This window comes from Pagrus pagrus, assembly GCF_965226575.1.
Source record: "Pagrus pagrus genome assembly, chromosome: 17".
NCBI lineage: Eukaryota > Metazoa > Chordata > Actinopteri > Spariformes > Sparidae > Pagrus > Pagrus pagrus.
In genome coordinates, this window is record NC_140201.1 from 5,545,929 (window position 1) to 5,572,451 (window position 26,523).

At 40.6% G+C, this 26,523-nt stretch overlaps 1 protein-coding gene across 3 annotated transcripts; it reads right to left on the minus strand.

Annotated features, from left to right (window-relative positions):
* Nucleotides 1-403: 403 nt before the first annotated feature.
* On the minus strand, nucleotides 404-26,161 carry LOC311272991 (uncharacterized protein). 3 transcript variants are annotated; one of them, XM_084379805.1, is made up of 48 exons: nucleotides 26,075-26,161; nucleotides 25,054-25,164; nucleotides 24,657-24,816; nucleotides 24,387-24,579; nucleotides 23,926-23,994; nucleotides 21,930-23,769; nucleotides 21,779-21,841; nucleotides 21,395-21,520; nucleotides 20,736-20,892; nucleotides 20,226-20,418; nucleotides 19,837-19,908; nucleotides 17,534-19,433; nucleotides 16,664-16,840; nucleotides 15,347-16,354; nucleotides 14,899-14,969; nucleotides 14,282-14,437; nucleotides 13,693-13,853; nucleotides 13,401-13,560; nucleotides 13,105-13,299; nucleotides 12,790-12,943; nucleotides 12,255-12,322; nucleotides 11,896-12,128; nucleotides 11,262-11,406; nucleotides 10,894-11,097; nucleotides 10,268-10,418; nucleotides 9,894-9,964; nucleotides 9,561-9,653; nucleotides 9,167-9,399; nucleotides 8,884-9,064; nucleotides 8,526-8,720; nucleotides 8,048-8,198; nucleotides 7,840-7,955; nucleotides 6,904-7,041; nucleotides 6,527-6,677; nucleotides 6,257-6,429; nucleotides 5,877-6,012; nucleotides 5,331-5,450; nucleotides 5,162-5,199; nucleotides 4,900-5,017; nucleotides 4,698-4,804; nucleotides 3,918-4,032; nucleotides 3,213-3,550; nucleotides 2,988-3,129; nucleotides 2,526-2,677; nucleotides 2,269-2,383; nucleotides 1,938-2,186; nucleotides 1,653-1,782; nucleotides 404-1,485 (listed from the first exon to the last, which is right to left on the minus strand). In XM_084379805.1, the coding sequence occupies exons 2-48, from the start codon at nucleotides 25,160-25,162 to the stop codon at nucleotides 1,254-1,256; spliced, it is 11,259 nt and encodes a 3,752-aa protein (XP_084235931.1). In that variant the 5' UTR covers nucleotides 25,163-25,164; nucleotides 26,075-26,161; the 3' UTR covers nucleotides 404-1,253. The 3 variants fall into 3 exon arrangements, with proteins under 3 accessions (XP_084235931.1, XP_084235932.1, XP_084235930.1); XM_084379806.1 differs by having other exon boundaries at nucleotides 1,653-1,776; nucleotides 25,054-25,167; XM_084379804.1 differs by having other exon boundaries at nucleotides 25,054-25,167.
* Between the last annotated feature and the right edge of the window lie 362 nt (nucleotides 26,162-26,523).

A 26,523-nucleotide genomic window follows, 5' to 3' on the forward strand; every position in this document is an offset into this window, starting at 1 on the left:
TGAATGTGTATCCTGTACATGTCCCTGATTTTGCTTAAAATATTATTATAATATTATTATATATCTTTTTTGTTTATTCGTTTTTCATCGGCCATTTTGCCACATGGGACCTTATTTATGAAAAACTTTGCATGGTGGTGAATGGAGGAAGAAAAAATGTTTGGCTCCTGTTTGAATTGTGCCATGAAGTAAACACACGATGTTTGAGAAATAAAAAGATTATTTTTCAAGTCGATAGTCTGCTGGAAGTTTGTTGAAAAAGTATCATCTTTTTAAGTGTGAAACGACATCATGTTGCTCAACACACGTCACCGACACCAACATGGCCGCCAACTCTACACAGAAAAAGATTTAACAGAGGTGAAAATCTGCAGTTATATGACAAAGTAAGGTAAAGCAAAGATCACTATTCAGTATTTTTATTATTCAAAAATAAAAACAAATCTCAAGTCACAACTGAAAGCATCAACATTCATTGATTCAAGGGACAAAAACAAAAAAACTGTAAATCAGCAGTTGACATAAACTGTTTTCTCTTCCTGACTTCCTTTTTCTCTTTAAACGCTGAACAACATCAGGAGCTGGTCCTCTTCTGCAGCGTTAGATTTGCTCTAAAATCAGTCTGATACAAGTTAGACAGCTTCAGAGAAATATACATTGACATATTTAATGCCTTAAAACGAAGCCGACATTTCCCAAGACAAACTCTGCACCAAAATACAAAGAAAAAAGGAAAATATGCTTCAGAATTTGTGGATTTTTAATGTTGCCGAACAAATAAAGACAAAGGAAAGCAGAAACATTGAGTCCTGCCTAATTAACAAGCCACAGCAGCTCGGCTCAGCTACACGTCTGCACTGCACAGAGATTTTTTGCTGCTGGACATTTGCTACAGTCGATTGCTACAGTCTTCGCTCTTCTAACCGCTGAATTCTTACAGAAAGCTGCTGGAGTGAACGGAGCTGAGCGGTTTGATGCAGCAGCTCAGTCAGCCAGGTTTAAGAGTTTAAAAAAAGGCTGCATTTACCCATAATTGAAGGAAAACTAGTCAATGAACTCTGATGTCTATCTGAACTCTGACTGTTTGAGTCCAAAACAGTTTGATACGAAGGTTAGCCGTTTACTCGTCATGAGTCCTGGCTGGTATTTCTCTGACTCTGTCACACACTTTACAGATTTTGAAATGTAACCTGATTCCCAAATTGAAACACAATTGTCTAAAAACAATAAAAAATGTCTCTAGCTGCTCCTCATCACTCTGACGCCTCCTTATCCAGTATAAATGCTGTGTCATCTGGCATCTGCTGGTGAACACCTCTTGTATCTTCCTTCTGCACCTCTCGGATGGCGAGGACTCGTACAAGCATGGCCTCCACCGTGCTGTTGTCCAGAGGGGTGGGCGAGAACCACAGAGGGCTGCTGGGAACGCAAGAATGATCCGGGTGAAGGTAGAACAAGTCGGCGCGCTGCCTCACCGACTCTGGGCTGGATGGAAAGAGAGAAAGCAAAGATTGTCAATAAGTCTAGACCGACAGATCCACAGAGAGACAGTCCAGTGTCCAAATGTTTACAGGCATCAAACCCTTAATACAGCAGATAAAGAGTCAATAACACGACTCAACCAAAAAATAATAAATAATGAAGCTACAAACCACTTGGAGAGGTAGAACTCGTAGAGTCTGAGTGGACAGCGGAGAGGGTTCTCTGTGTTCTCCATCATCTCCAGGATGTCTTCTTTACTCTTATTTCTCTTACGCCTCTTCGCTGGGACGCCGTCTGCATCTGACAAAAACACAGAAATTCTGTAGGTGAAATACAACACAAACGTACACAAACGTACACAAACGTACAGATGTTCACACACTGTAAGAAGATGTTTAAAGTATTTATTAGATCTTAATATTATTACAGTACAACCACTTCAGCCATATCGGTACCTGACTCTGCCTCGTTAAGGGATTTCGGGGGGTAGAAGCGCAGGAAGCTGGTCTTGGCGTTGTTCTGGTTGGTTTTGGTGCGGCGCCTGAAGTGGGCGAAGGACAGCTGGCGGTGCTGCTCCACCGTGGTGAAGCGGAAGTACTTGCAGCTGAAGAAGAGCAGAGTGTTGAGGAGGACGATGGGGGAGTACGCCCCCAACTGTTTACATTCCCACAGGAACTCCTCCTCCACACGGGAATAGATGAAACCTGCAGAGGAGAAGAGAGGGACGTGTTGAAATCTGGTCAATCCGAGTTGAGACAACGCAGAAAACAAGTCCTGATGACTCACCGCTGGCTGTGACTGAGGGTTTGAAACCTTTCAGGATCTTGGTGATCCCAACGGAGAACTTTTTGAAGATCAGGTCACTGAATATGTTCTCCATACGACTGTTCTCCAACAGGTGCTACAGAGAGACAACAACAGTCAGACAAAACAACAGGAAGTGTGTGATCTTAATCAAAACAATATAACATCATAATATCCATGAAAAGTCAGAAGTTTGGAATGGGAAAGAAGAAAGTCATAGACATTGTCGGTCATCTTGCCTGCTGTATGCAGAGACAGAGGTAAAACAGGCTGTCGGGGGAGTACGGCGCTCCGTCGGGTCGTTTCACCTCAGTGATGAAACAACAGAGGCCGTCACTGAGCTCGGCCGCGGAGCAGTGATGAACATCCTTGCTGAACGTCAAAGAAGGAGCTGATAGAAGAGTCAGGAGAAGGATGTGTCAGCCATGTTTTATATGTTTCAGACAGCAGTGAAACCCTTGTGCCTTCTTATTCCTGGTATGTTTAATTAGTTCATGTTTGGGAATGAGACTGACTTATAATATTTTATTATTTTACTCTTTATTAGACAGTGAAGAGGCAGAATAAAGGCAAAGGTTGCAAGTATGTCGCATACACTTTAAACATTTGGCTACCAGAGCTCCCCGTCTGGAGTAAAAGGGTAAGACAACTAAAAGTTGAATTATTAAAAAAAAAAAAGGAAGAAAGACAGAAAAACATACATGAAACGAGGTCCAGGTTAGTTTGTGACTTCCTCCACTGTATCCATCTCCTCCAGGTGTCAATTCCACGACGACTCTTCAGTTTGCGGTGCTTCCTCGACGTGGCCTTAGCTGCCTTGGACGACTGCTGCAGCTTACGACCCTTGGAAAGAGTGGAGAGACGAGATTACACCACAGAGAGATAAAACAACAGCTTCTAAACTCATTCCCCAGGTGGTTGGTTACCTTATTCTTGTTGTGGACTTTCTCCACAGTTTGTTGTAATAGTGGAGGGGCTGTAGGAGAGATTGGTGAGCTGCGGGGATCCTCTCTCATCTCCAGAGCAGGAAGAGGAGCTGGAAGAGGAGCTGGAGCAGGAGCGGGAAGAGGAGCTGGAAGAGGAGCTGGAGCAGGAGCGGGAAGAGGAGCTGGAAGAGGAGCTGGAGTTTGGAGCTCAGGATGAGGCTCGCTGGGCACGCACACTTGTGGTGTTTTTTTGTGGGTGTCAGAGAATGAGTCCTCCTGGTCTTTGAAAGCGGTGTGATGATCTGTATGCAGGTCATCGCTACAGTTACTCTTGTGCTCTGAAAGTAATGATGAAAAGTTGAGGATAAACCAGTGTGGAGATGGAGATTTTGCATGTTCTTTGTTTCCTATAAAGACCAAACAAAATAATAAATTCAATGTTTTTTGGATAATCCTATGCTTTGATGCGAGGTTTGCAAAAGAGGCCTAAAATCTAAAATTCATGGAGCTTTTCTCTGGTGCTCTGCTTTGTGACAGAATGATTTATTTTCATCTTTTTCTGTGTACTTTGGTTGAATAAACTTGGTGAATAAAGAGCTGAAACTGTTTCCTCATTAGGTTACTACATCTATTACCTTCCTTCCTCAAATCTAGTTTTAGTTTACCAGCATCGTCACTTCACTTCCTTTTCATCAAACGTCTTACCTTTTGAAGTATGAATTTCTTGTCTTTGTCCCTCTTTTGACACCGCCCTGTCCTTCTGCCCGTCTTCTCTCTCTGGGGTGTTCGCCATCGCAGGAAGAAACACGGGAACAGGCAGCTGCAGAGGAAACAGTTTGGGAAAGACTTCAAGGTCTTTTTCAAGCTACTTTTAAACCAAATTCAAGATTGATTTTTTTTGGACAAATCATCTTTTTTCTTATTCAAGCATTGTGGTTAGATATAATGATAAGTTGTATATGTAATCTTGTTCAGAGGTACCTTTATTTAGGAATAAGGTTATTAGAGTAACTTTTATATCTTTTAAATTATACTGAAGACATTTTAAGACCTTTCAGGACCTGTAGACACCCTGATCTATTGAATGGTTTGATGGCACAGATTGACAGGAACCTAAGGGAGGGCGGAGAGACTTTGGTACGAGTTACTGGCTGGACTCAAACTGAGGATGTTGCTGTTATGTGTGTTAAATGGCTGGATCACAAGGACGCCTCATGCTGGCCCCAAACAAGAGGATAATTGGGCAGATTTTGGGTCTGATTCGCCCCTCATAACAATCGCAGGGGTGTTCTCTATTTGAGGCCGGTCTGAGCAGATTATCTGCCCAAATGATGCTGTAGTGTGAGGGTTTTACATACATAATCTTAATGTTACAGATCCCTAAATTGAAGGAATGCAGTGTAAAGCCCTGATATTAGATGTTTGTCTGTGATAAAAGTACAAAATAAAAAGGTTTGCAAGAGGTCTCAGAAGTGATATATGTACCGGTATGGGCAGGCCCACAGGCTTTGGTGTGTACTGGCTGTACATGTTCATAGGCACAGGAACGAACACCGGCACCGGGATAGGCAGGACTGTTGGTCCAGAGTCGTCTGCATACAACACAAACAAACAAACCAACACAACATCAAAACTCTCAATTCTGAAAAGATGGTGAGTGTAGATCAATCCTGGAAGTGAAGTTTACCTGTCTGTGCTTCCGTATCGACGGTCTGTGTTGTACAGGAGACTCCTTTATTATGGACCAACGGTGTGCAGAGCATGGACTTGTTCTTCAGCTCCTTGGGGACGGTTTGAACACTGGCCTGGCAGCAGACAAATAAAAGGCAACATCTTCAACAACAACATCAACAACAACAACAGGAATAATTCAAACTTCAAAAGGACCACAAATGTTCTGCATATACTGCAGGTTTGCACGGATCATTTTGTTTTTGGAGAAAACTTACATGTCCAACAACCTTCGTCTGAATGTCAGAGACAGGGACTGTGGACAGATGGCAGAGATTGAATCAGAAAAACAAACAACTGAACCAAAGCATATGAAGCACCAAAATGTCTTATGATTAATAGCATTTCTACAGTGCATACATAACGTGTGTGTGTGTGAGAATGCACCATGTCGTGCAGAGCTGGCAGAGGCACTGTGCCGCCTCGACAAAGCGCCAGCAAGCGAGATGACGTTAGCGATGACCGGGCAGGACTCCACTGTGCCCGCAGGTCTAGAAGGTGAAGAGACTGTCGGTAGGAGAAAAGGAGGAGTGAGCAGAGGCTGCAACTCATTTATCTCATAACATTTTATAGATCATATTTAATATCAACTTCAACAAGTATCATATCTGTGTGAAATGACTGACCCAAGAAAATGTCAGCATGCAGCAGTCAGGCAATAAAAACACAACTAATTAACTAGAACATGAACCTGTTGTGTTAGAGAGTGTGCCTGTTATAATCCCGGACGCAATCGATTTAGTACATTAACGTACTTCGGATTACAACTTTGCGCCATCAAATATTTACAAAAATCAATGCTGATGACGTTAAACATTGAATACATCATCTTTAAACTAAAAGAATTAGCAAATTACCACTTTCTGTTTCATTTATGTTTTACACAGCGTCCCAGCTGTTTAGGAATCAGGTTTATACAACAGTGAAACACACCTGTGTTGACCGTCTGGACCTTTTTATTGCAGAAATGCAGGAGACATTTCAGGTCACAGAAGTGTTTGACCTCTCCCAGGATGGGAAGACTCTGCCTCAGTTTCCCTTCATGACCGCAGGTGTCACACTTGGCAACCTGAGAGAAAGCAGAGCGTAAAGGTTTGTGTGTACAGAGCTCTTTGTCACCATCATCACTTTAGTATTTTAATGAGGGACTTAACAACTTCCCCATTCTGGTTTGCTTACACATAGGTAGGGCTGCAACTAATGATCTTTTTTTATTGGGTTATTTCCTGATTACTGTCTAAATTAATTATTTGGTCTACATGATGTAAATGCCTATTACAATTTCCCAGAGCCCCTGGGGCACCTGTACTTACATGGCAGAAGAGCATGTTGTAATATGCGTTGCAGTCTTCAGAGCAGAACTCCTCTTCAGTGCCTTTATACTGGGCAGTCACCACGGTCTTAGAGATGGAGAAGCAGTAAGCACAAGAGTGACAATACTGCCCCCACTTCTCTTCCAGCTCATGGTGATAGAGCATCCTGCAGCCTGGGAGGAAAGAAAGGAGAGGATCAGGGATTTACATGATTTTTTTTATCCTGAATTTCACTTCATCAATGTGTCTGTCTGTCTGTCTTCCTCTTACCGTCACTGCAGAAGTAGCAGTCTTTGTTGTCGACCCTCTTGACGTCTCTGATGATCCTTTCATTCTTACAATACTCGCATTTGCCCAAGATGTTGTTGACCCTCTTAAACTCTTCAGAACAGGCCAGGCTACACACAAAATTCATTTTGCCCTGCGCACAAACACACAAATATATTCACACCGATGTCAAAGTGTATGTTAACATTTTCTACGTTAGACTAGTCGATTTACAAATAGTGGTTGAAGAAAGGGGAATCTAAAGATCACACACAGCCCTTCCCAGCTGATTCACAGACCTGCTTCTTTAAGTGTTATACTGTCACAGAATGACAGCTTTATGCTGCCTAGTCTATCTTAAAACGACAGATCCAACAAACCTTTTTCTGGACTACTTTGGGTGCAGTTTTTAAAATGCGCCGACACTGAGCACAAAGCAGTTTCTCTGGTGGTTTGTGGAAATCACACTGGGTTTGGTTGGAGGCTGTTGGTGGGTTAGTATCAGCATTCTGCGTCTCCTGTGGCAAAAAGAGCAAAAAAATGTGCAAAGGTCAAACTGACAGATTTGGTACCTAGTGTGAAAGAGTGAACAGACCATCTATGAAACATGTCACTGGCAGCAGTAGTCTCTCTGAGAAGTCCAAATTGATCTGAATATCTTGACCTGAATATCTTGGAGGACGTCAACAACTATTTTTAATTTTTTTTTAATATATTTCATGACATTTTATAGACCAAACAACTAATTGATTAATCAAGAAAATAATCAGCAGATTGGTGACAACAACGACAATCAGTATTTGCTGCAGGGTAACGTTCATCCATTAGCTACAGTATATTCACTTATCCTTTAAATGGTCGCATGACGAGTGGAGCCGATCCCAGCTGATAAATCTATCGTTGGTCTTGGTGGCTTGAAGGGAATTGTTGATAATGTGCTTCAATTTAATGTAAGCAGTAGTGATTTGATAAAAACAACAGCATGTTCATCATCTCTTCCCATTCTTTCCCTATAAGTACTTATCCCTCACACCACAAAATCCTTTATTTTGCTTTATCATACCGGGTTCTTTCCACAGATGGGTAACATGAAAACATGACACTGAACCAATTAAAAGAAAGACAATATTCTATACAAACTAGTCTGTCTCTTACTTTCCATTTGTGCCTTTCAGCCACAAACTCATTGGTTAATAATGATGACATATTTTAATTTTAAGAGTTCTTCTACTATTCAGCTACTTCTTACACTACTCCTGGTTCCTTAATCAAAGAAATAAGAGTTTGAACACTATATAATCTGTTGGTTGTATTACCTTGAAAGTCATGGCACAGGTCAGAGTGCAGAAGTTTCTGATGGAGGCGTCTGACATGGCGAGGTGGCAGGCTGGTACAGTGGTCTTACCACAGTGGTCACAATCCAATGGAAGACCTGTAGAGAAAAAGAGACAAATGAGTGAAGAAATTAATAATATCACACGTACTCTATGGAAACCAGAGAGAAAAGTAACTACAGTCCAGTACCTGACGCACTGACAGCCTGGATCTTGGACGCCATCACACAACTGGTGGTACAGAAAAGCTCCAGCTCGTTCTCACTGTTTTTGTTTTCAACCATGTCTGTCATTAAACGGGGGGTGCAGCACATGGCACACGGCTGCTGTGTTTGGATTTTCTGCAGAGTAATAAAACAGTACAGAGAGAATATTAAGCCCAGGCATGGATATTATATCACCACACCAGAAGTAGTGCACAACATCATAACAATGATTTTTTACAAAGATAAAGGACTTTTTTCTTTTTGTTATATTCTTTACAGTATTCTTTTAAATTTTGTTATTTTATCCTACTTCATCACTGCCTTTTACTTAAATAAATCTGTTTCATTACCATAAAGTTAAGCAAAAAACTTGACTAAACATTGTTTCCAGCCGTATTTTTGCAAAAACATATTTTTTTAATTAATCCTTGACATTAGACAGATACTTAAAGATTTCTTTACCTTTCTGAATTGCGTCAGACACTCTACACTGCAGAGTTTTTTGCTGCCATCTTTCATCTTGAGCACCACAGGTGTGTTGCAGTGGGAGCAACAGTTCACACAAACGGACAGGTTGTTCATGTTGCAGAAGCGCAGAAAACAGGGGTCGCTGCAGAGCTCGTGGACGACGCCCTGCTGTGTGATCTCATGTCTGCTCTGCAAGAAGTTAAACAAAAGACAGTTTGTGATTCATTATTCATATAAACCCGGGGGCTCATTGTAGAAGCTTCCCAGAATCATGTTTCCTAACCACATGTATTATTACAATAAAGAAAAACTTATAATTTAATCTTTTTAAATGTGTTCCCTTGTATCTTACAATGCAATATCTGCTGCACATGCTGCATTGTGACTGTGACGTGACTGGCTTGATGGGTATTTTGGCGGACGTGATTCTCTTGTAGTTGAACGAAGACAGGCAGGCCTGGCTGCAGAAATCCTTCATCGTCTCCTCAGTATCCACCGGGGCCTGGAGGACATCCTGAGGATTTGTTATCACCCTGAGAGAACGAGGAGAGATGACATCAGCTCAATGAAAAAAATATGTACATTCAGCTGAAATTCATTTAAAATTCATTGAATTAAACGACTGCATGACTCACTGAAGGCAGAAGTGGCAGGTCTTCTTAGCTTGTTTCATTTGGTAAAATTTCAAAAGGCAGGGAGATGAGCAGAAGATATCTGGATGGCTCTTCCTCTGATAAACGGTCTCTCCGTCCACCAGTGCATTTTTGCAGTTGGAGCAAGACGCAGGCAAATCCATTTTGGTCTCAGTGGGCACCGTGGATGTGTCTTGTTCCGTGAAGGAGAAGACTGAACCAATCTTCAAGTCCTCCTGTCAAAACCAGAACAGTGTGTTGATGCAGTCAGGGGACTTTGATGTACAGATACAGCATTTAGATATGTCCACTATTGAGTGTCTGCTCCTGTTTTACTCATCAATATCAGTGACGGCAACATCATCTACCATCCTATGAGCTGTATCATGTGTCCTACCTTTGCCACTTTAGGCTCGTCCTTGATGTCCTCTGCTGATATGGAGAATGAGAGATATCGTTTGTATTCTTCATCAATAGGCTCTTCTTTTATCTTGAGGAGTGAACAGAGTGACCGAGTTAGTTGTTTAAAATTTACAACAGAGAAGTCTGTGCAGATCATTGTGATCATTTACTTTCTAAACATGCACACACTGCAACTCAACCCTCGAGAACAATAATCTTCTAGTGATATTACTTCTCAGCTAGTAAATCGGTCACATTGTTATACAGAAATGTGGTTTTATGTCAGACCTTGCATCTGTGTATTATAAATATCGCACATAATACTCACAAAGCCCAGATTTGGTAGTGATGGCTTCACTTCTTTAATGTCTTCTTCACTCAGTGACGGGCTGTTCCTTTCTATAAAGACGTGGTAAAAATTAGTCAAATTCTGATTTAAAGAGAATGTTTTTTTTAGCTAGAGACACGAGAAAAACAGTATCCTCCAGTCTAGAGTATATGGGATAAGCTATCTATGCATGAAAATTATGACTGAGCAAGGTAAGCAGCCAAATGCAACCAATTCTCTCTTTTGATTGTAAACTGCTGTCAAAGCTCAAACGTTATTCTGTATTTCAGTTAAAAAATACCTTTGTGATATAAAACATAATGCAGTGGAGAGAGAGAAAGTGTTAGAGGAGGGAGGAGATATGATTGTAGTACCTGAAACAGTGAAAGACTGAGCCTTGTGCACCATCATACATCTGTTGCTACAGAAGAAGTCCAAACTGCCCTCGTCATTTCTATTTTCAATCATGTCCGACATCTGATGGGACGTTTGGCACATGGGGCACAGCTGAGGAGTATCAATCTTCTGTAAAGTCATCAAAAAAAATTATGTGAGGGGTTTTGATGTGCAGTTTAATATTCAAACATCTTTAAATACCAGCACGTATCTCAGGGGAGCAAATAATCACTGCTCTATTTATAATATAACTGAATATATCAATTATCATATTTAATTTAATTAATATTTTCAATTTATCTCTTATTGTCTCAAGAAACAAATGTTTTCCTCACGTTAATATGATCATGAGATGAGTGCACGATAGGCCACAGTTATAAAACCACGACCTGTGCAAAATGCAAGCAAATAAACAATTACGTTTGATATTTGATCAGCTGACGCTGCCTATTTCTAGCTTAGTAATATGCAGGATCTTCAATGTTTCATAATAATGTGTTAGTTTCTTCAGTGTTAATGTGGAAGTTATGCCAACTGCAGCTCCTTAACGTTTTCTGTCCTGGTCGAAAGACGTAGCCATGAACAAAACGTCTGATTTCCACACCTCTTTGACTTTGACCAGACATTCTTCACTGCAGATGGTTTTACTGCCGTCCTCCCTCTTCAGCATGAGAGGTTTGTTGATAAAGACGGAGCTGCAGATGTCACAGGTGAACACAGGGAGGTTGTTGACTTTGTAGTAGTCGATGAAGCAGGCGTCGCTGCACATCCTAAGCATCAAGCCATCCAGGCTCTGCCTGACTTTGCACTGAGGAAGAGGACAAAAGAGGACGTGCATGTTACTGCAGGCTAATCTTTGTAAACAGAGAAAACATGTATTTTTCATATGTGTCCTTAATGTCATATATTTAAAATCATTGTGCAATGAAATAAAGGTTTACAATAGAAGTTTAAAGCATTTATTTTCCTTACAAAGGCAAGTCTGGCGCACATGCTACACTTAGCAGTGTTCCTCTTGGAGTTGACAGAGGCGAGGCAGCTGTTGCTGCACAATTCCCTTATAGTTCCTGAATCATCCACCGGAGTCAGGATCATGTTGTGAGGTCGCATTATCACCCTGAGGGAGAGAGATCAAGATGAGATTCTGTCAGTTGCATAGTGAGAGCTTTGTTCTGACAAAGACCTTGTTTTTTAAAAGAATAGGTTCGCCTGCAATACCTCAGCCTCCTAAATCTAAGCTAGTGTGTGCTAGCTGATCACCAGAGATGAGCAAGTATGCAAGGATGAGCACTTACAGACCATTATCTGTAAGTGTATCCATAATCTGACAGGATTTCAACCAGAAGTGTGTGGGACAAACTGGAAGTTATTAATTTAAGCCTGAAATTGATATGGGATGACCAAGACTAAGAAAACTATTTACAGAAGAAGTATTTTATAAACTTGAATGATCAAACTTCAGTCAGCTCCCCAATGAGGATTTCCTTTATCAAGAGTACAAATATTCACACATTTTACTCGTAAAACTACGTGATCTGTTACAGATACTCATTTCCTCCCAGTACTTGCTCAATCCTACTAATCACAGTACTGGTTTTGGACTTACTGAAGGCAGTTGTAGCAACATTTGACGCTTAAGTTGTAGTTGGGATGCCTTTTAGAGAGGCAAGAGGCTGAGCAATAAACCTCTGGTGAGCTCTTCGCCTGGTAAAGCGTCTGTCCTTTTGGCAGTTCCTTTCCACAGAGGCAACACACAACGGATGAGTCTGCAATGATGATTGTTGGTATGTCCCATTCAGCAGCTGGAGATGCAACATTTCTGTTTACAGTGGAGTCCACCTGTGGGACAATTACAGTACAGTGGTTAGAAGCTGTCCCCGGACTGACATGTAAACCTGCTTAAATAGGACTGAATCAGACGAACTGTCATCGGCTGTTCTGCTTAATGCATTGAAATATACTCACAGTAGTCAATTTTTCTTTCAGTTGTATGTTTCTCTTCCTCTTTTTTAACCGAGCTGAGCATTCCCTGCCTGAAAGGTCAAAACAAAAACAAGTGAAACAGGTGGTTTACTGCAAATACAGGTACTGGGCATAAACTCACCCCCTCATTTCACATTTATGAGCACTATATAAACATCTGATGAATGACTTTAACATAATAATGTAGTTGTTTGGAGACATAAGGTCATTTTGTGTCTTTTAATGCTGTGTTGTCGTTGATATGGCAGGCTTACCTAGGTCGTCCCTAGATGTTTTTATTCTCTCTCTGCACTTTAATCTCCCCCTTTAGCTGTTTTATCTACTGCTGATTTTAATGTGTCTGATTTTTTTTCTCTTAGTCTTTTGTTTATTTTGTTTCTGGTTTCTGTAGCACTTTGAGATTACTTTATGAAAAGTGCTTTACAAATAAAATGTATTATTATTATTATTATATTGATGCCTCCTAAAGAGGCCAAAGACGGTGAAAAGAGGAGGACGTGTAAACTTATTCTCTTACCGTGAAGCTTGTATTCTATTGCGAGTCTGTATGACGTCACACAGGTGCGAGTGCAGAACAGCTCCACCACGTTCTCACTGTCTTTGGAATGAACCATGTGTGACAACGGTAGAGAAAGGTGGCATGTGGTGCACCGGTAGGGCGTCTTGTTATTCTGCATATCAACAGAAAAAGAAAGGCAGAAAAAGTAATTATTTTATTCACAAAAATGTAAAAGCAGTGCGTTTATTCTTTCAGGATTAGACTGTTGGTAATGCTTTTGCTTATTTTTAACACGGATGGATGAGGCTGTAGTTAGTTTGGATATTTCTGCACCTCCATGAACTCGTCCAGACACGTGCCACTGCAGATGGTTTTGGTCTCCTCCTCCAGCTTCACCATTAGTGGTTTTTTGGTGCAGGTGGTGCCGCAGTTCTCACAGATGTCCGTGTTGTCCCTACGGAAATTGTCAAAGCAGGAGCCGCTGCAAAACTTGTGGACAACTTCATACAGTGTGAACTCACATGCGGTCTGTAGAGGATAATGATAAACTCTCAGTGAGTACAACAAAGACTTTGCAGCAGTTTTGTTGACAATGATTTAAAGTTGGAGGAAAAATTGTTTTTGCTTACAGTGCAGGATTTGGAGCACATGCTGCAGACTGATGGTGGCGTTTGGCTGGACTCAGGTTCGGACTTAAAAGAGCACAGACAGGTCACACTGCAGAAGTCCTTCATAGTTCCCTTAGTGTCCACTGCAGCCATGATGAGGTCCTGAGGCTGCGATATCGTCCTGACAGAACAAGCAGGTGAGATGATAAACAGTTTGTTACAATATCAGCTTTTGATGTGGTGAATAAACTTTGACACAATGTTTACTCAGATGGATATGATGACATGATCAGGATGTTTTTCACATACTCACTTTTGACAGTAATGGCAGGTCTTCGTTGCTGGTTTGTTGATGGGAAACATTTCAAACAGGCAGTTTCTGGAGCAGAAGACGTCTGTGAATCCCTTCTTCTGGAAAGCTGTTTGACCCTTCATCATGCTTTTCTTACAGCGCGAGCAGGTCATCTGAACTGTCTGATATGCAGTAGAAATAAAGAACATGTAATATCTGATTTAAACTAAACTGTAAATTATGTGGTTATTATGTAATTATTTTTATTTTGGTACATAAATAATTGAAGATGGAGTATTCTTGGTGGCTGAATAACTAAGAATAATACATTAAAGTACTTAAATATGTGAGAAATATGAAATTGCAGATAAATCTTCTCTTTTTTCTGCAGTGTGCAGAAGAAATAATGCAACAATCGACCAGCTCATACCAGCTCTCAATGAAAAACACGTAATCTTTCAGATTTGAGATGGTATGTACACAAAAATGACTTCATAGTGATTCAATTTTAAATTATCTTTCACAGTTACAGTGACTAAATACTCTTATAAATGCTATGTCCACCTGATGAACAGTCTATCATTTCAACTTAGAAGAAGTGTGCCCCTACTTTTGCATCACTCGGCTTCGTCTTGTCGTCTGTGTTAGTGAACGTTGTTGGACTCTGGTTGTTTGCATCATGCACGGTCTGATCTTTCAGCGGTCGCTTGACAGAATTACACACAGATGATAACCTGGAAATGTGGGCTGGATCCAGCAACTTCGCCTGGAACACGACAAACAATGTTCAGCAAATGATTAATTTCATGTTAAAATGGAAAATCAAGTCTTGTTGAGACTTTTTATACTAATGGTCACATCAGCCATTACACCACAGAAGAGTATACTATACTATCAAGTATTGAAAAATGTCTTGTCGTTTGATACCAAATTTCAGAACAATAGGAGTTGATCTCATCAGCATCATTGAGCTAATAAGCATGCAGCCTGCTTGTCTCAGACACGGAGGAAAAACGTTGTGTGTAATGCAATTAATCCTTTGTTAAAACAGATTTCATAAAATTGGTATTCAACAAAGTATTGTTCAGGAAATAGTATCGAAGTCAAGGTATCGGTATCGTAAATTTCTTAACAATACCCAACCCTATCTATAAAGAAGGTTTTAATTCATACTTTGAACCAGTTTTTATTATAATATGAAAAAGTGGAGAGAAATTAGATACTCACAATGTCCAGTTTTGGGATCAATATCTTCACCTCTTTCATGCCAGCCATTGCAGCTTGTAATTTGTTCTTTTCTATAAATAATAAAATCAAATATGGGTGTAAAACAACGTTCTTGTTATACTTCTAAAATTCAATTAATATATTAATGGATGCATTGCCATGGAAGTTTGTGCAGATTTTAATGATCTACAGAGGTTGAAGTCTACCGACTTCCACTCTAACACCGTCAAGGTGTAAACACTTTTGTTTTTGGGTGAAATATCTCAACAACTATCGGATGGATTGCCATGAACGTTACTTCAGACGCTCAAGATCCCATGAGGAGAAAATTCTAATGACTTTGTTGATACTGAAACAGCTTAATATCTATTGGATTGGAGCATACTTTGGTACAGACATTCACGGTCATGTGTCCTATTGATTTTATGAGACACCAAAAAGATATTACCTGTTTTTAAAGTGACAGAGGAACTTCTGCTCCAGCTTTTTTGTTCCGCTCCGTTCTTCGGATCATCTTTCTCCACATGGTTAGCTGCATCGATGTCCATGCTCTCTACAAGGTCTGCAACAGTGCTGTGATTCTCAGGTGCGCTGTCGGTCTTCTTAGCACCACTGCTGTCATTGTCCTGCTTGGTCTTATCTAGTACATCTGAGTCATTTGTGTCACCATCTCCAACATTTTCCTCATTTCTGATGTCCTCATCAGTGTCAAAGTCCACGTCAAAGTCTACATTCATGTCCTCATCGTCATCACTGAAGGACATCTTTGTTGCATTCTCTTTGCTATGAGACGATGTTTTCTCAGGCTTTTCCTCTGACCAGTCAGTCTTCTCAGTGCTCACATCCTTCAGCTCAGATGCCGCATTTTCCCTCTCCTGCTTCCTGGGCCTGCCTCTGCCACGCTTCTTCAAAGGACCACTGGAAATGGGACTGGAAAAAAAGCTGGAACATTTGCTGGGTTCTTCAGTTGTTGAAAGGGACCCTTTTGAGGAGGAGAGACCTGACAGAGACAAAGAGTTGCAGCTATTTTCACTCTCCTGCTTCCTGGGCCTGCCTCGGCCGCGTTTCTTCAGAGAACAACCGGAGATGGGACTGGGAGAGTATCTGGGACATTTGCTGGGTTTTTCAGTTGTTGAAAAGGAGTCAAAGTCCATGTCAAAGTCTACATTCATGTCCTCATCGTCATCACTGAAAGACATCTTCGTTGCATTCTCATTGCTATGAGACAATGTTTTCTCTGGTGTGTTCACATCATAGCTCTCAGGCGTTTCCTCTGGCCAGTCAGTCTTCTCAGCGCCCTTATCCTTGAACTTAGGAGCCGCATTTTCACTCTCCCGCTTCCTGGGCCTGCCTCTGCCACGCTTCTTCAGAGAACAACCAGAAAAGGGAATGGGAAATCTGGAGCTTTTGCTGTTTTTTTTAGTTGTTGAACAGGAGGCTATTGAGGAGGAAACACCTGGAGGAGACATAGAGGTACAGCTATGTGAGAAGATGATCTACAATTTTCTCCTTCACTCCTTATTTGATTTACATTCAACCAAAGAAGTCAAACATTTCCTCTCTATTCGTTTTATAGGGCTTCTTTTAAATCCAAACTAAATCTCTGAGACAGCCATCTGAGTCACCTGACTCCAATGATTTTCTAGCTTCCTAACCGACTCTTATTACGGATTTACAACAGCTCTGACCAGGACTGTGACTCCTGCACCCCTAAAAGATTACAAAATACAGCTCACTGGATATTTGGAGTCTGTGCATCACATACCGCTCAGCTGTAAAGAACCTTCTGATTCTTCATTGTCGTCCCCAGCATCACAGTTGTCCTTCTCAACATCAGATTTGTCCTCCTCAGCATCACAGTTGTCGTTTTCAACATCAGATTCATCCTTTTCAGCGTCACATTTCTCAGGAATGTCTTGCTCCATGTCCGGCTCCAGTTCATCTTCAAAGGAAAGCAAGATATGTATACATCTGTAGTACCAACAGGATTGGGTGATAGGATTTCAACTAATATTGTGACATTGACACAATAATTCTGATACCACATAATAATAATGTTGTTTGGCAGGTTAGACATTCTTTAAAAGGATTTTTTGTGCTGCCCCAGTATCAGTCGTAACTACAAAAAAAAAAACCTGAACACTACAGAAAAATATCCTTTGTACTAGTCAATGTGTACTTTGCCTTTAAAAATGTAAACATAGGCTCTTCCGGTCTGACTGTGTGTAGGACATTTCTGAGCGAAGCTAAATGAATAAGTCTTTGAATCAATATAATTCAAAGGAAAAATGTACTTAAGTACAGAAACAAAGTATTTTTATGTTGTAACTTCCCACCTATGGCAAGTGACAAGGATGTAATTAAACCTAGTTTCAAAAAGCAGTAACCAAGTTTTAGACTTCAATGACAAAAGCAATGCATTTAGTGAGGACGAACTGAGGCGTCCGACAGCCTGAGGACAGAAGCTGCTCTGTAGTCTGATGCTACAGCACTAAAACAAAGTTTTGTGTCACCATTATCATCTTCTGTCCAAAGAGGCCGCCAGAATTAAAAAAAAAAAAAAATCAAAGTTCCTTGTAGTAGCTTTAAAAGAAAACTCCACAGAGCACCTTTAAGTACTGAACTGGACACATACCTGCAATCTCAATTTCCTCGAGAGATTTTCCTTCAAATCTTTCAAGACATCCGCTCTCCATTGCTGACAGTAGCTCTGAGAGTTTTGCAATGACGACTGCAGCCTCAGGCGTCTGATAATACTCTCTGTCAGTCCGGATGTCACGGCCCAGCAGTTTGGCTAGCTGATCAAGCTCTTCATTCGTGAGGCTGAGAATCTGGAAAAATCTTGCAACGTGCTTACGAAAACACACAGACCTGAGGTCCGCTTGGTTCTTTGCGCCACACCGACCTACAAACGTCTTGAAGCACAGGTGTCCTTGGTAGAAGCTCAGCCACATGGCAGTAGGTTTTGCAAACAGGAAGAGATTGTTTGGATGTACACCACATGCGTCTCTCTTGCTCACAAGCAGTGTTAAAGCATCGAGCAGTTTGGTGGTCAATGTAACGGCAACCTTTTTGCCCTTGCTGTTCCTGACATTGATCTTCACAGAGTGCTTGGAGAGAATCTGATCTAACTGTGACTGGCAAACAGCAGCGTCCTCACAAGGCTCAGTCTTGTCCCTCTCATTGAATGACTTTAGTGTTACTTTTGAAACTTCCACCATGTGTTTGTTCAAGACCGACACTTGAGCAACTGTCACTCTGAGAAGTGCATTGTAGACCGGAGGACATTCGTACAACGTCAGACTTTCAACTCCAGATGCTGCCGTCTCTTCCAAGCACTGAAAGAGAAGCTGCACATCATGAATGAACGGGATGGTTGGTGTGTTGTTCACTGTTTTTGATCGGCGGACAAAGGCCCATTCTTTATCACACAACTTCATAAATGTCTCCACTTCATCCATCTTCTGTTTATCAGCATCCTCTTTCAAAGCCCTGGCAAAGTTAATGCCGGCAATTTTCTTAAGTAAATATCCCAAATGCTTCCAGACACTTGGTTTGTCACTGGTCTTTGTTTCTTCATTGAAACCAGCAAGTTCTCTGGCCGCTTCAACAACTTTGCTGAAGTTTTGAGATTTGACAGCATCCTCAATGCTATTTATTGACTTTTCTTTTAATTTCAACTGGAGTCTTCCCATTAGCCTCAGCTTATGTGTAAAGCTGCCACGTTTATTTTTACCTTCATTCATGTCGTAAAAACACTGTGCGAGCTGCAGTATATGGGGATCATTCAAAACTACAGATGCAACCTCATCATTCTTCAGTTTCTCTAATAACTTCTTCACATCTGATGAGACCTCCTTGGGGTCTGTTGACCGTGCAGCATCAACCAAACTTAAGATTTTCCTCTGGCCAGGGGTTGGATATTTTGAGGACTTCTTTGCAGCACACCTTCGCAAATGTTGCCACATGCCCTTACGACTACGCATGACTTTACAATATAGACAGAGAGCAAATGCTTTTGCATCGGTTCGCTTGTCTGGTCTTTTTCTGTTCACTTTCAGTTTTCCACGGCGAGTCCTCAAAACCTCTTCATTATGTTGGAAATTTCCTCTGTTTCGTAACTCATTCAGTATCATAGATCTCTCCTTGGAGTTTACCGGCAGGCCAAACACTGCAGCTATTTCAGGCTCTTCATTTCTATGGGTGAAAAGGTGACGAGGAAGTTTAAATACACCTTTCCCGCAAACGTAACAATAATTTTTGCTGCGGGTAGCACTTTCAGGCTCTTCATCGGAGGTAAAACTGTCAGGGTTGTAATTAGCCACGTCCTCCCCCTGCTGGATGCCTGAAGCTTTGGCGGGTTGTTGCACAAGGCGCTGCTTTTTAGAAGAATCTGGATCTGGACCGTTCTTGAATTTGGGACTCCCGTTGTTGTTGCTGGCGAAACTGTCATCGCTACTCGGTTCATCATCAGGTACGTAGTCGTCATCAAAGCATGATTCATCAGAACTGGTGGCTTCTGCCGAGTCCTCAACCTGGAATTATGAACAAGTAATTTTATTTAACACAAAACAACAAGACTCGAATCTACTATGTTCTGTTTTAGCTCCTGTCTATTTATGGCCCGCTTCCTGAAGACCCAGTCTGCTCTGATTGGTCAGCTCACACACGCCTGAGCAAACTCAGCTTTAAGTATATTATGACCATTATTTCCCCATACTATACATTGCCAAGAAAAAAAATGGCTGTATAAACAGTCTAGAGAATAATTGCAAGTTGTAGCCTGAAAAATAATATGAAAGAATATAGCTTAAAAATTCAAAACATTTGCTGCAGAGTGACATCATAAGGAGTACAAATCTTACATAACATCGATGCTTAACTCTACAACCACACATCTACATGGTGCTTAATAAGGGAGATACATTCAACACTTACACGTTCATCCTCTGATGAAGATGCAGCAGCACTTAGGTCCATCTGTGATGTTTTCAGGTCCTCACTGGATTTCTGTAGATAGAAGAGGATGGAAAAGTCATGAAATGACCCAGTTGTACACGTATACAATCTAAACCATTTAAATCCAATACATTACATCTGGTTCAGTACTTCTGTTATACATCATACTCTGACAAAGCTTATAATAGGTAGTTATTTTTGATAACATGTACAATTAAATAAATTAATGAATTTTTAAATATTTTTTAGAGGGTAGCAGATGAGTCACAACTCTAGTAGACATATCTGCAACAGATATCAACAGATATACTTTAATTATTTATGACATAATGCACATAAACAAGGCACATAGCAGAAAATACACCAACCGTTGACCGCCATGGGTAGGAGGAGTCCCCGTAGTTATAAGTTATCTCCTCGCCTTGAGTTATTCTCTTCACTGCAAACAGGCACAAATGTGGTTTTCCCTCGTAAACAACTTTCTTCATTTCACAGTTGGGACTTATGTCATCGTCGTTCACAAGTCTTCCGAAGGACCCATCATCTTTCGAAGCATCAATGCTGCAAGAAAAAAACACAGTCTTCATGAAACTTCAACCACTTTTTAGATTACTATTTTATCACACTGACTGATGGTAGCAACAGAGTGTTGAATATTTAGCAATTTTATCAATCAAGGCACCTGTTGTATTTGAAACAATTCATTTTACATTTTCTAAATTCACACTCATGAAGGAGAAACCTCACAAGAATCCTATGCAGCATGAATAGAGGAGGGTGTAGTGGTGAAAGTGAGTTTGACCTTTTCTCTTAAACATAAGCCAATATAGATCATTTAAAAACAAAAACTAAAATTTAAATATTCAAAGTAAACTCACCGCCAGTTTGTTCCATTCCACGAGAAGTCAAACATATAATTGTTCAGAGCATCACCACAATTCTTTTTTCTGATTTCTGTTTGAGAGATGATTTTCCCACGATACTCGACAACGAAGGCGGACGGTTCAATTGCTTTATGGGTGAAGACACCTCTCCCTTAAAGGCAGCAATAAAAAAAACAGTTAAGTTAAACAAGTTATCCAATTATGTCCAATCATTGACAGCTTGCAACATAAACACTTAACATCTGTGAACAAAAACATTTTCACATATCTGTGGATATGAGCTTCAAGCTCGTCGTAAAATAATGAATAAATTAACCTTTATCTACAGTATGATTATTAAAAATTTATACATTTCAAGTTTTTTATCAAGTTTTGTGACAGTCCATCTGTCAGGACCCCAGTTATTAAATAAAGTTCCTTTGGATATGTTAAACATAAACCTCTGAATGATACAAGTATTTGTTTTATTTTGTAGGGTTACCGTATTGTATACATAAATTATGTCTTATTGTCAATTTCTGTGTTTGTCCATGCTTTCACTGCATATGTTTATTCTTGTGCACAGGTCTCTCTTCAAAAAGGGATCTCAGTGAGACTAACTGTTAAAATAAATGGCAAAAAAAAAAAAAAAAATTTTTTTTAAAAATACAAACCTATAAAGGGGTCAATAAACATTTGTTCCAGGAAGGGTTTGTCTCTGGAGGCCTTTATGTGCTCCAGGGCATCTTGCTCAGGAGTCAGTTGCCTGCTCTGCTTCTCAGTTTGTTGTTCCACAGCATCTGGAAAATGTTATTTCAAAAGTATGAATATTTAAGCATGAAGAAGTCAAACATGGATCCTATACATAAACCCCATGCATCTAGGGTATGGGATGATGGTGATAAAGATGATGCTAGGAGACTGTGGCCACAGACGCAATTTAAGAATACAAAGACTGAGATGATCTAAATTCTATATAAATGTAAGAAACAATGCAACAATGTCCGTGATCAACTTCAGTGTCACTCTCCAAAAATAACAAATTCTTCATGACATACCACTCTGCTGAGGTAAAAGCTCTGATTCTTCATGGCCCTGCTCCACATCTGGCTCCAACTCATCTTAAAATATTAAAGCAAGATACAGGATGTATTCACTTGTAGTTGTTATTTGTCTCTACTAAACAACTGTCAGACGTGTTTCACGTACCCTCAATCTCGATTTCCTCCAGAGAGTTTCCTTTAAACCTTTCCAGAGAACCCTTTTCCAGTGCCAGAATAAGTTTTGCGATTTTTGCGAGCTCCACAGCTGCCTCTGGTGACCTGTAATATTCTCTGTCAGCCCGGATGTCGTGGCCCAACAGCTTAGCAAGATGATGGAGCTCGTCGTTCTCCAGGTTGAGAACCTGGAAGATTCTTGCCATGTGCTTGTGAAGATGCACTGACATGAGATGCTCTGGGTTCTTTGCACGACACAGACTTGAAAAAGCCCTGATGCTGTTCCCTCCGTGAAAAATACCGGTAGAATCAGAGTTCGGCTTTGCAAACAAGAAAGGATTATCCTGGTGTATGCCACATGCTTCTCTCTTGCTCACAAGCAGCGTTATTGCACTGACAAGATCTGAGGTCAACAAGACCGCAACGTTTTGGCCAGTTTTGTCTGGAATATTTATTTTGATGAAGCGTTTGGATAACACTCGAATGGTGTCGTCCCTCTCCTGGAATGTCTTGACTGTCATTTTTGAAACTTCAGGTGCACATTTGTTCAAGACTGATGCCTGTGCTAGTGTCACTCTGCAGAGTGCACTGTAGGCCTGTGGGTTTCCATCCATCTCCAGGCTTTCAATAGCAGAAGCTGATGTTCTTTCCAGGTACCTGTGGAAGACCTGCACGTCTTGAGTGAATGGTATGGTAGACGGGCTGTTTACTTTTTGTCCACTCAACGAAGCCACGGCTGTTTTGGTGACAAGCTCACTCCATTCTCCTGCGCATAATTTCATGAATTTCTTTGTGTCTTTCATCATCTGCTCATTGCCATCAACTCCAGCGAGGACAATGGCGCCTATTTTTTTGAGTGAATGTCCTAATTTCAAAGCAATGCTTGGTTTGTTGTAGCTCTGCATTGTTTCGTCAAAACCTGCCATTTCTTTGACAGCCTCGACAACTTTGTAGAAGTTTTTGGGTTTGATTGCATCTTCAAAGCTAAATATTGACTTTTCATGCAGGGCTATCAAAAGCCTTCCCATTCCTCGCAGCTTCTGTCTGATGTAATCATATCTATATCCGTACTTCTCGATCAGACTGGCTGTCAGCTGTATTAGTAGGTTGTCACTCTGAACTGCCTTTGCAATCTCATCTTGTTGCATTGTTAGTAGGATCTTCCACACACCAGGAGCAATCTCACTTAAGACTCTTGTCTTGTCATCTGTTGCAGAGTTTGCCGCTGTCTTAGAAGCACATCTGGCCACATGTCTCCACGCTTCATTACGTCTAAACAGGCATTTACAAAATGGACAGTAAATGTGTTCTTTAGTACTCATCTCCATTGTTCGCTTGGTTATCGGTAGTCTTCTCATTTTCAACTTTCCACAGTTCTTCCTGAAAACCTCTTGATTATGTTCGTAATTTCCCCGGACCCGTAACTCATCAAGTATCTTTCTTCGTTCCTTGGAGTTTTTGGGTAATGCAGCAAGGTCAGCGATCTCAGACTCTTCATCAGCGTGTGTCAAAAGATGTCTAGCAATTTTAGCATAACCTTTGCCGCAAGCATAACAATAGTTTTTAGTAGTGTAAGAACTCTCTTTGGGCTTTCGCCTTGTCCTGCGGGGAACATAGTCTTCATCCCCGTCAGGTTCATCAGAGCCATAAGCAGCCTCATCCTCCTGCTGACTGCATGAAGTGTCATGTCGTGTCAAGTCTTGAGAGGAATCCAAATCTGCAAGTGAACTGCCCCTGAAGTCCAGCTGACTGTTGCTGTTGGCAAAACTTTCATTGTCATCATCATCAGAGCCGGAATCTTCATAGCTAGAAGCTGCCTCTGAGACCTCAAACTGGAAATAAGGTAAAAAAACAAGTTTTATTCATGAAGTAGGTAACTTTATTATTACACATACAGAAAAACATACAGCTCTGCCAGTATGTCATAAAAAAAGACTATAAAACAATATCGACATGTTGGTGAAAGCACGAAATGTAGTCTTACATACCTTTTTATTCCTTGGGGTTGAAGTAGCATAAAAGTCTTCTTTCGAAGAACCCGGTCCATCATAGGAATCCTGAAAATGTTAAGAACAACAGAAAAGTCAAGTGTCAAAATTTGATGCTAGGAATTTCCTGGATAGCAATCTACAATTTTACACACGACGAATCTGATTCGCTTTTTGCGTACCGCAAAATTAAAATGTACCTTGTTGACAAGATGTATGAAGACTTTAAGGGTTATCATTAATTAATAATAGGACTAAAGTGGATAAATAGTCAGATAAATAAATACAGGCAAAAAATAATAAAACCATTAAATTAAAAAACTCTCAAGCAACACCTCTCGAAACCAGTTAAACAAAAACTGAACGTTATAACCTTCATGCATGCATTGCAGGACTTTTGCATGAGATTGCATTAGGTTAGCTAGGTGTTTGTAATAAACTGACAACTGACACAAACCTACCCTTGAGCGCCACGGAAAGGAGGACTTCCCGTAGTTAAAAGTTATCTCCTCGCCTGGAGTTATTTCTTTCACTGCAAACAGGCACAAGTGTGGCTTTCCTTCGTAAACAACTTTCTTCATTTCACAGTTGGGACTTGTGTGATCGTCATTCACAAGTCTTCCAAGTGTCTTATCCTCCGTCGAAGCATCAACGCTGCAAGCAAAACGCACTTTATTAAAATTCAGCCAGGTCTCTTTAAGACAAGAGTGAACAACAAGCAGATAACTCACCACCAGCGTTCTCCTTTCCATGAAAACTCAATCAAAAAATGCTTCAATTTGTCACCACATTTCTTCTCAGGCCTTGTGTCTTTGCAAGGAAAGGTTTCCCCCCGATATTCAACAACAAATGAGGAAGGTGCAATGGCCTTGTGGGTGAATACTCCTCTCCCTTGAGAAGCAAAGATTAACATGAAAACATTAGTCCAGTGTAATACTGGTCCAGGTACCACAGCCAGTGTTAACTGCCATGACCATCATTGTTATACTTTGACCAAACAAGTATATTTTCAGATTAAATAACAAAAAATAGGTTCAGACGGACAGACTATTACAGTCTACTGTCAAGTAATGACAGAAATACCTTCAATATCAATACAGAGTTTATTATCAGAAATGTACTACTTACCTTTAAAGGAGTCTATATACCTTTCCTCCAGAAAGGGTTTGTCTCTACAAGCAACTATGTGCTTCAGGGCATCTTGCTTAGGAGTCAGTTGCCTTTTCTGCTTCTCCATGACTGCTGCAAAATTTCCAAAAAGGCTACATTAAGTTCATGTGACATGAGATCTACTGAACAGAGATATGGCAGACAATAGAGGGTTTGGGTTCATTGTTCTGTGTTTTAAAGCAACACAATGTAACTCGTTAACCTTAAAATAACAGCTTCAAAATCACGTTGATTGTACAGTGTCTTGTAATAGGATGAATGTGTCTTGTTTCTGCACTATATAACGTCAGAGGGTAGGATCACAGCTTTACATACATGTTTATTTCAACATACAGGTTTTCAACACATAACACTGTTATGACCGAATGAGTTTTGTTTGTAATTAGCACCTACATGGTGGTCTTTAGTGTTGCAGACCTGGGATTGGTATTTAGGACAGTGTTGTTGCACTCAGAAACTGTGGGGGCTGCCAAATGGCACAAAATGCCAATTTCTACATAATGCTGATTTAGCTGACCCGTTATTGTAGTAGAGAAAACAGCCTGTCATCTAACATTTTTATTTTAGGAAAAGCAAAGAGATTAAAAACCAGATTTACCTCTTTATTGCCAAGTGAAATACAACACATGACTTCCTGTCTCATGTATCTGTCAATACCATCTACAAAGGCAGTCTGGGTGTACAGAAATTCATTTGTGGTATTATGTGTTAAACTATGACCAAATAATGAAGGCAGCGGTAGAGGTAGTAGCTGTCTGTTGCCTGTATGTAAAGCGTTGTCTAACTGTGTTTATATCAAACCAGTTTTGCTCGGACGGAGTTGAATCTGACTCTTGTTTACTCTCAGTTTGTACACATGCCTTGCTAGCATGCTAACATTAACTAGTAAGCTAGTGTTGTTTGTCACCAGTTTGTGCGTTTCGTTTGAGTTGAACACGTGTAGCTAAATGAACACATCCTTAAAACAGGTAACGTTTACCTTTGCTTCAGTATCCCATGTTAGAAACGTGCAGAGTTGCAAGTGCAGCTAACGCAGGTGAAGCCATCTTCCCTCTCAGCGTCCAGCTTGAAAGCCATTCCTGTTCTGATTAAGACCCGCCTTCCTCGGCCTCTGATTGGCTACGACTCGTCGCCGTCGTCGTACTCTTCCTCTGATTGGCTAATTGTCGTTGCCTTCACCCTGCTCAGCCTCTGATTGGCCTACATTGACATTCTTATCCAATCCCTTTCATAGGCTAATGAATATGCAGCTGATTCTCAAAAGTCTCAATATTTGGACATATTGATCATATTTTTCTTTTTTCCCCTGAAGGTGAAAGATATTATATTTCATGGCTGTGAAGTTTTATTTTGAAAATAAGATAACAAGCATTTTTTTTTAAATGTCTCTTTTAATTAATAGAACCAAATCATGTTACTTCTATCAAT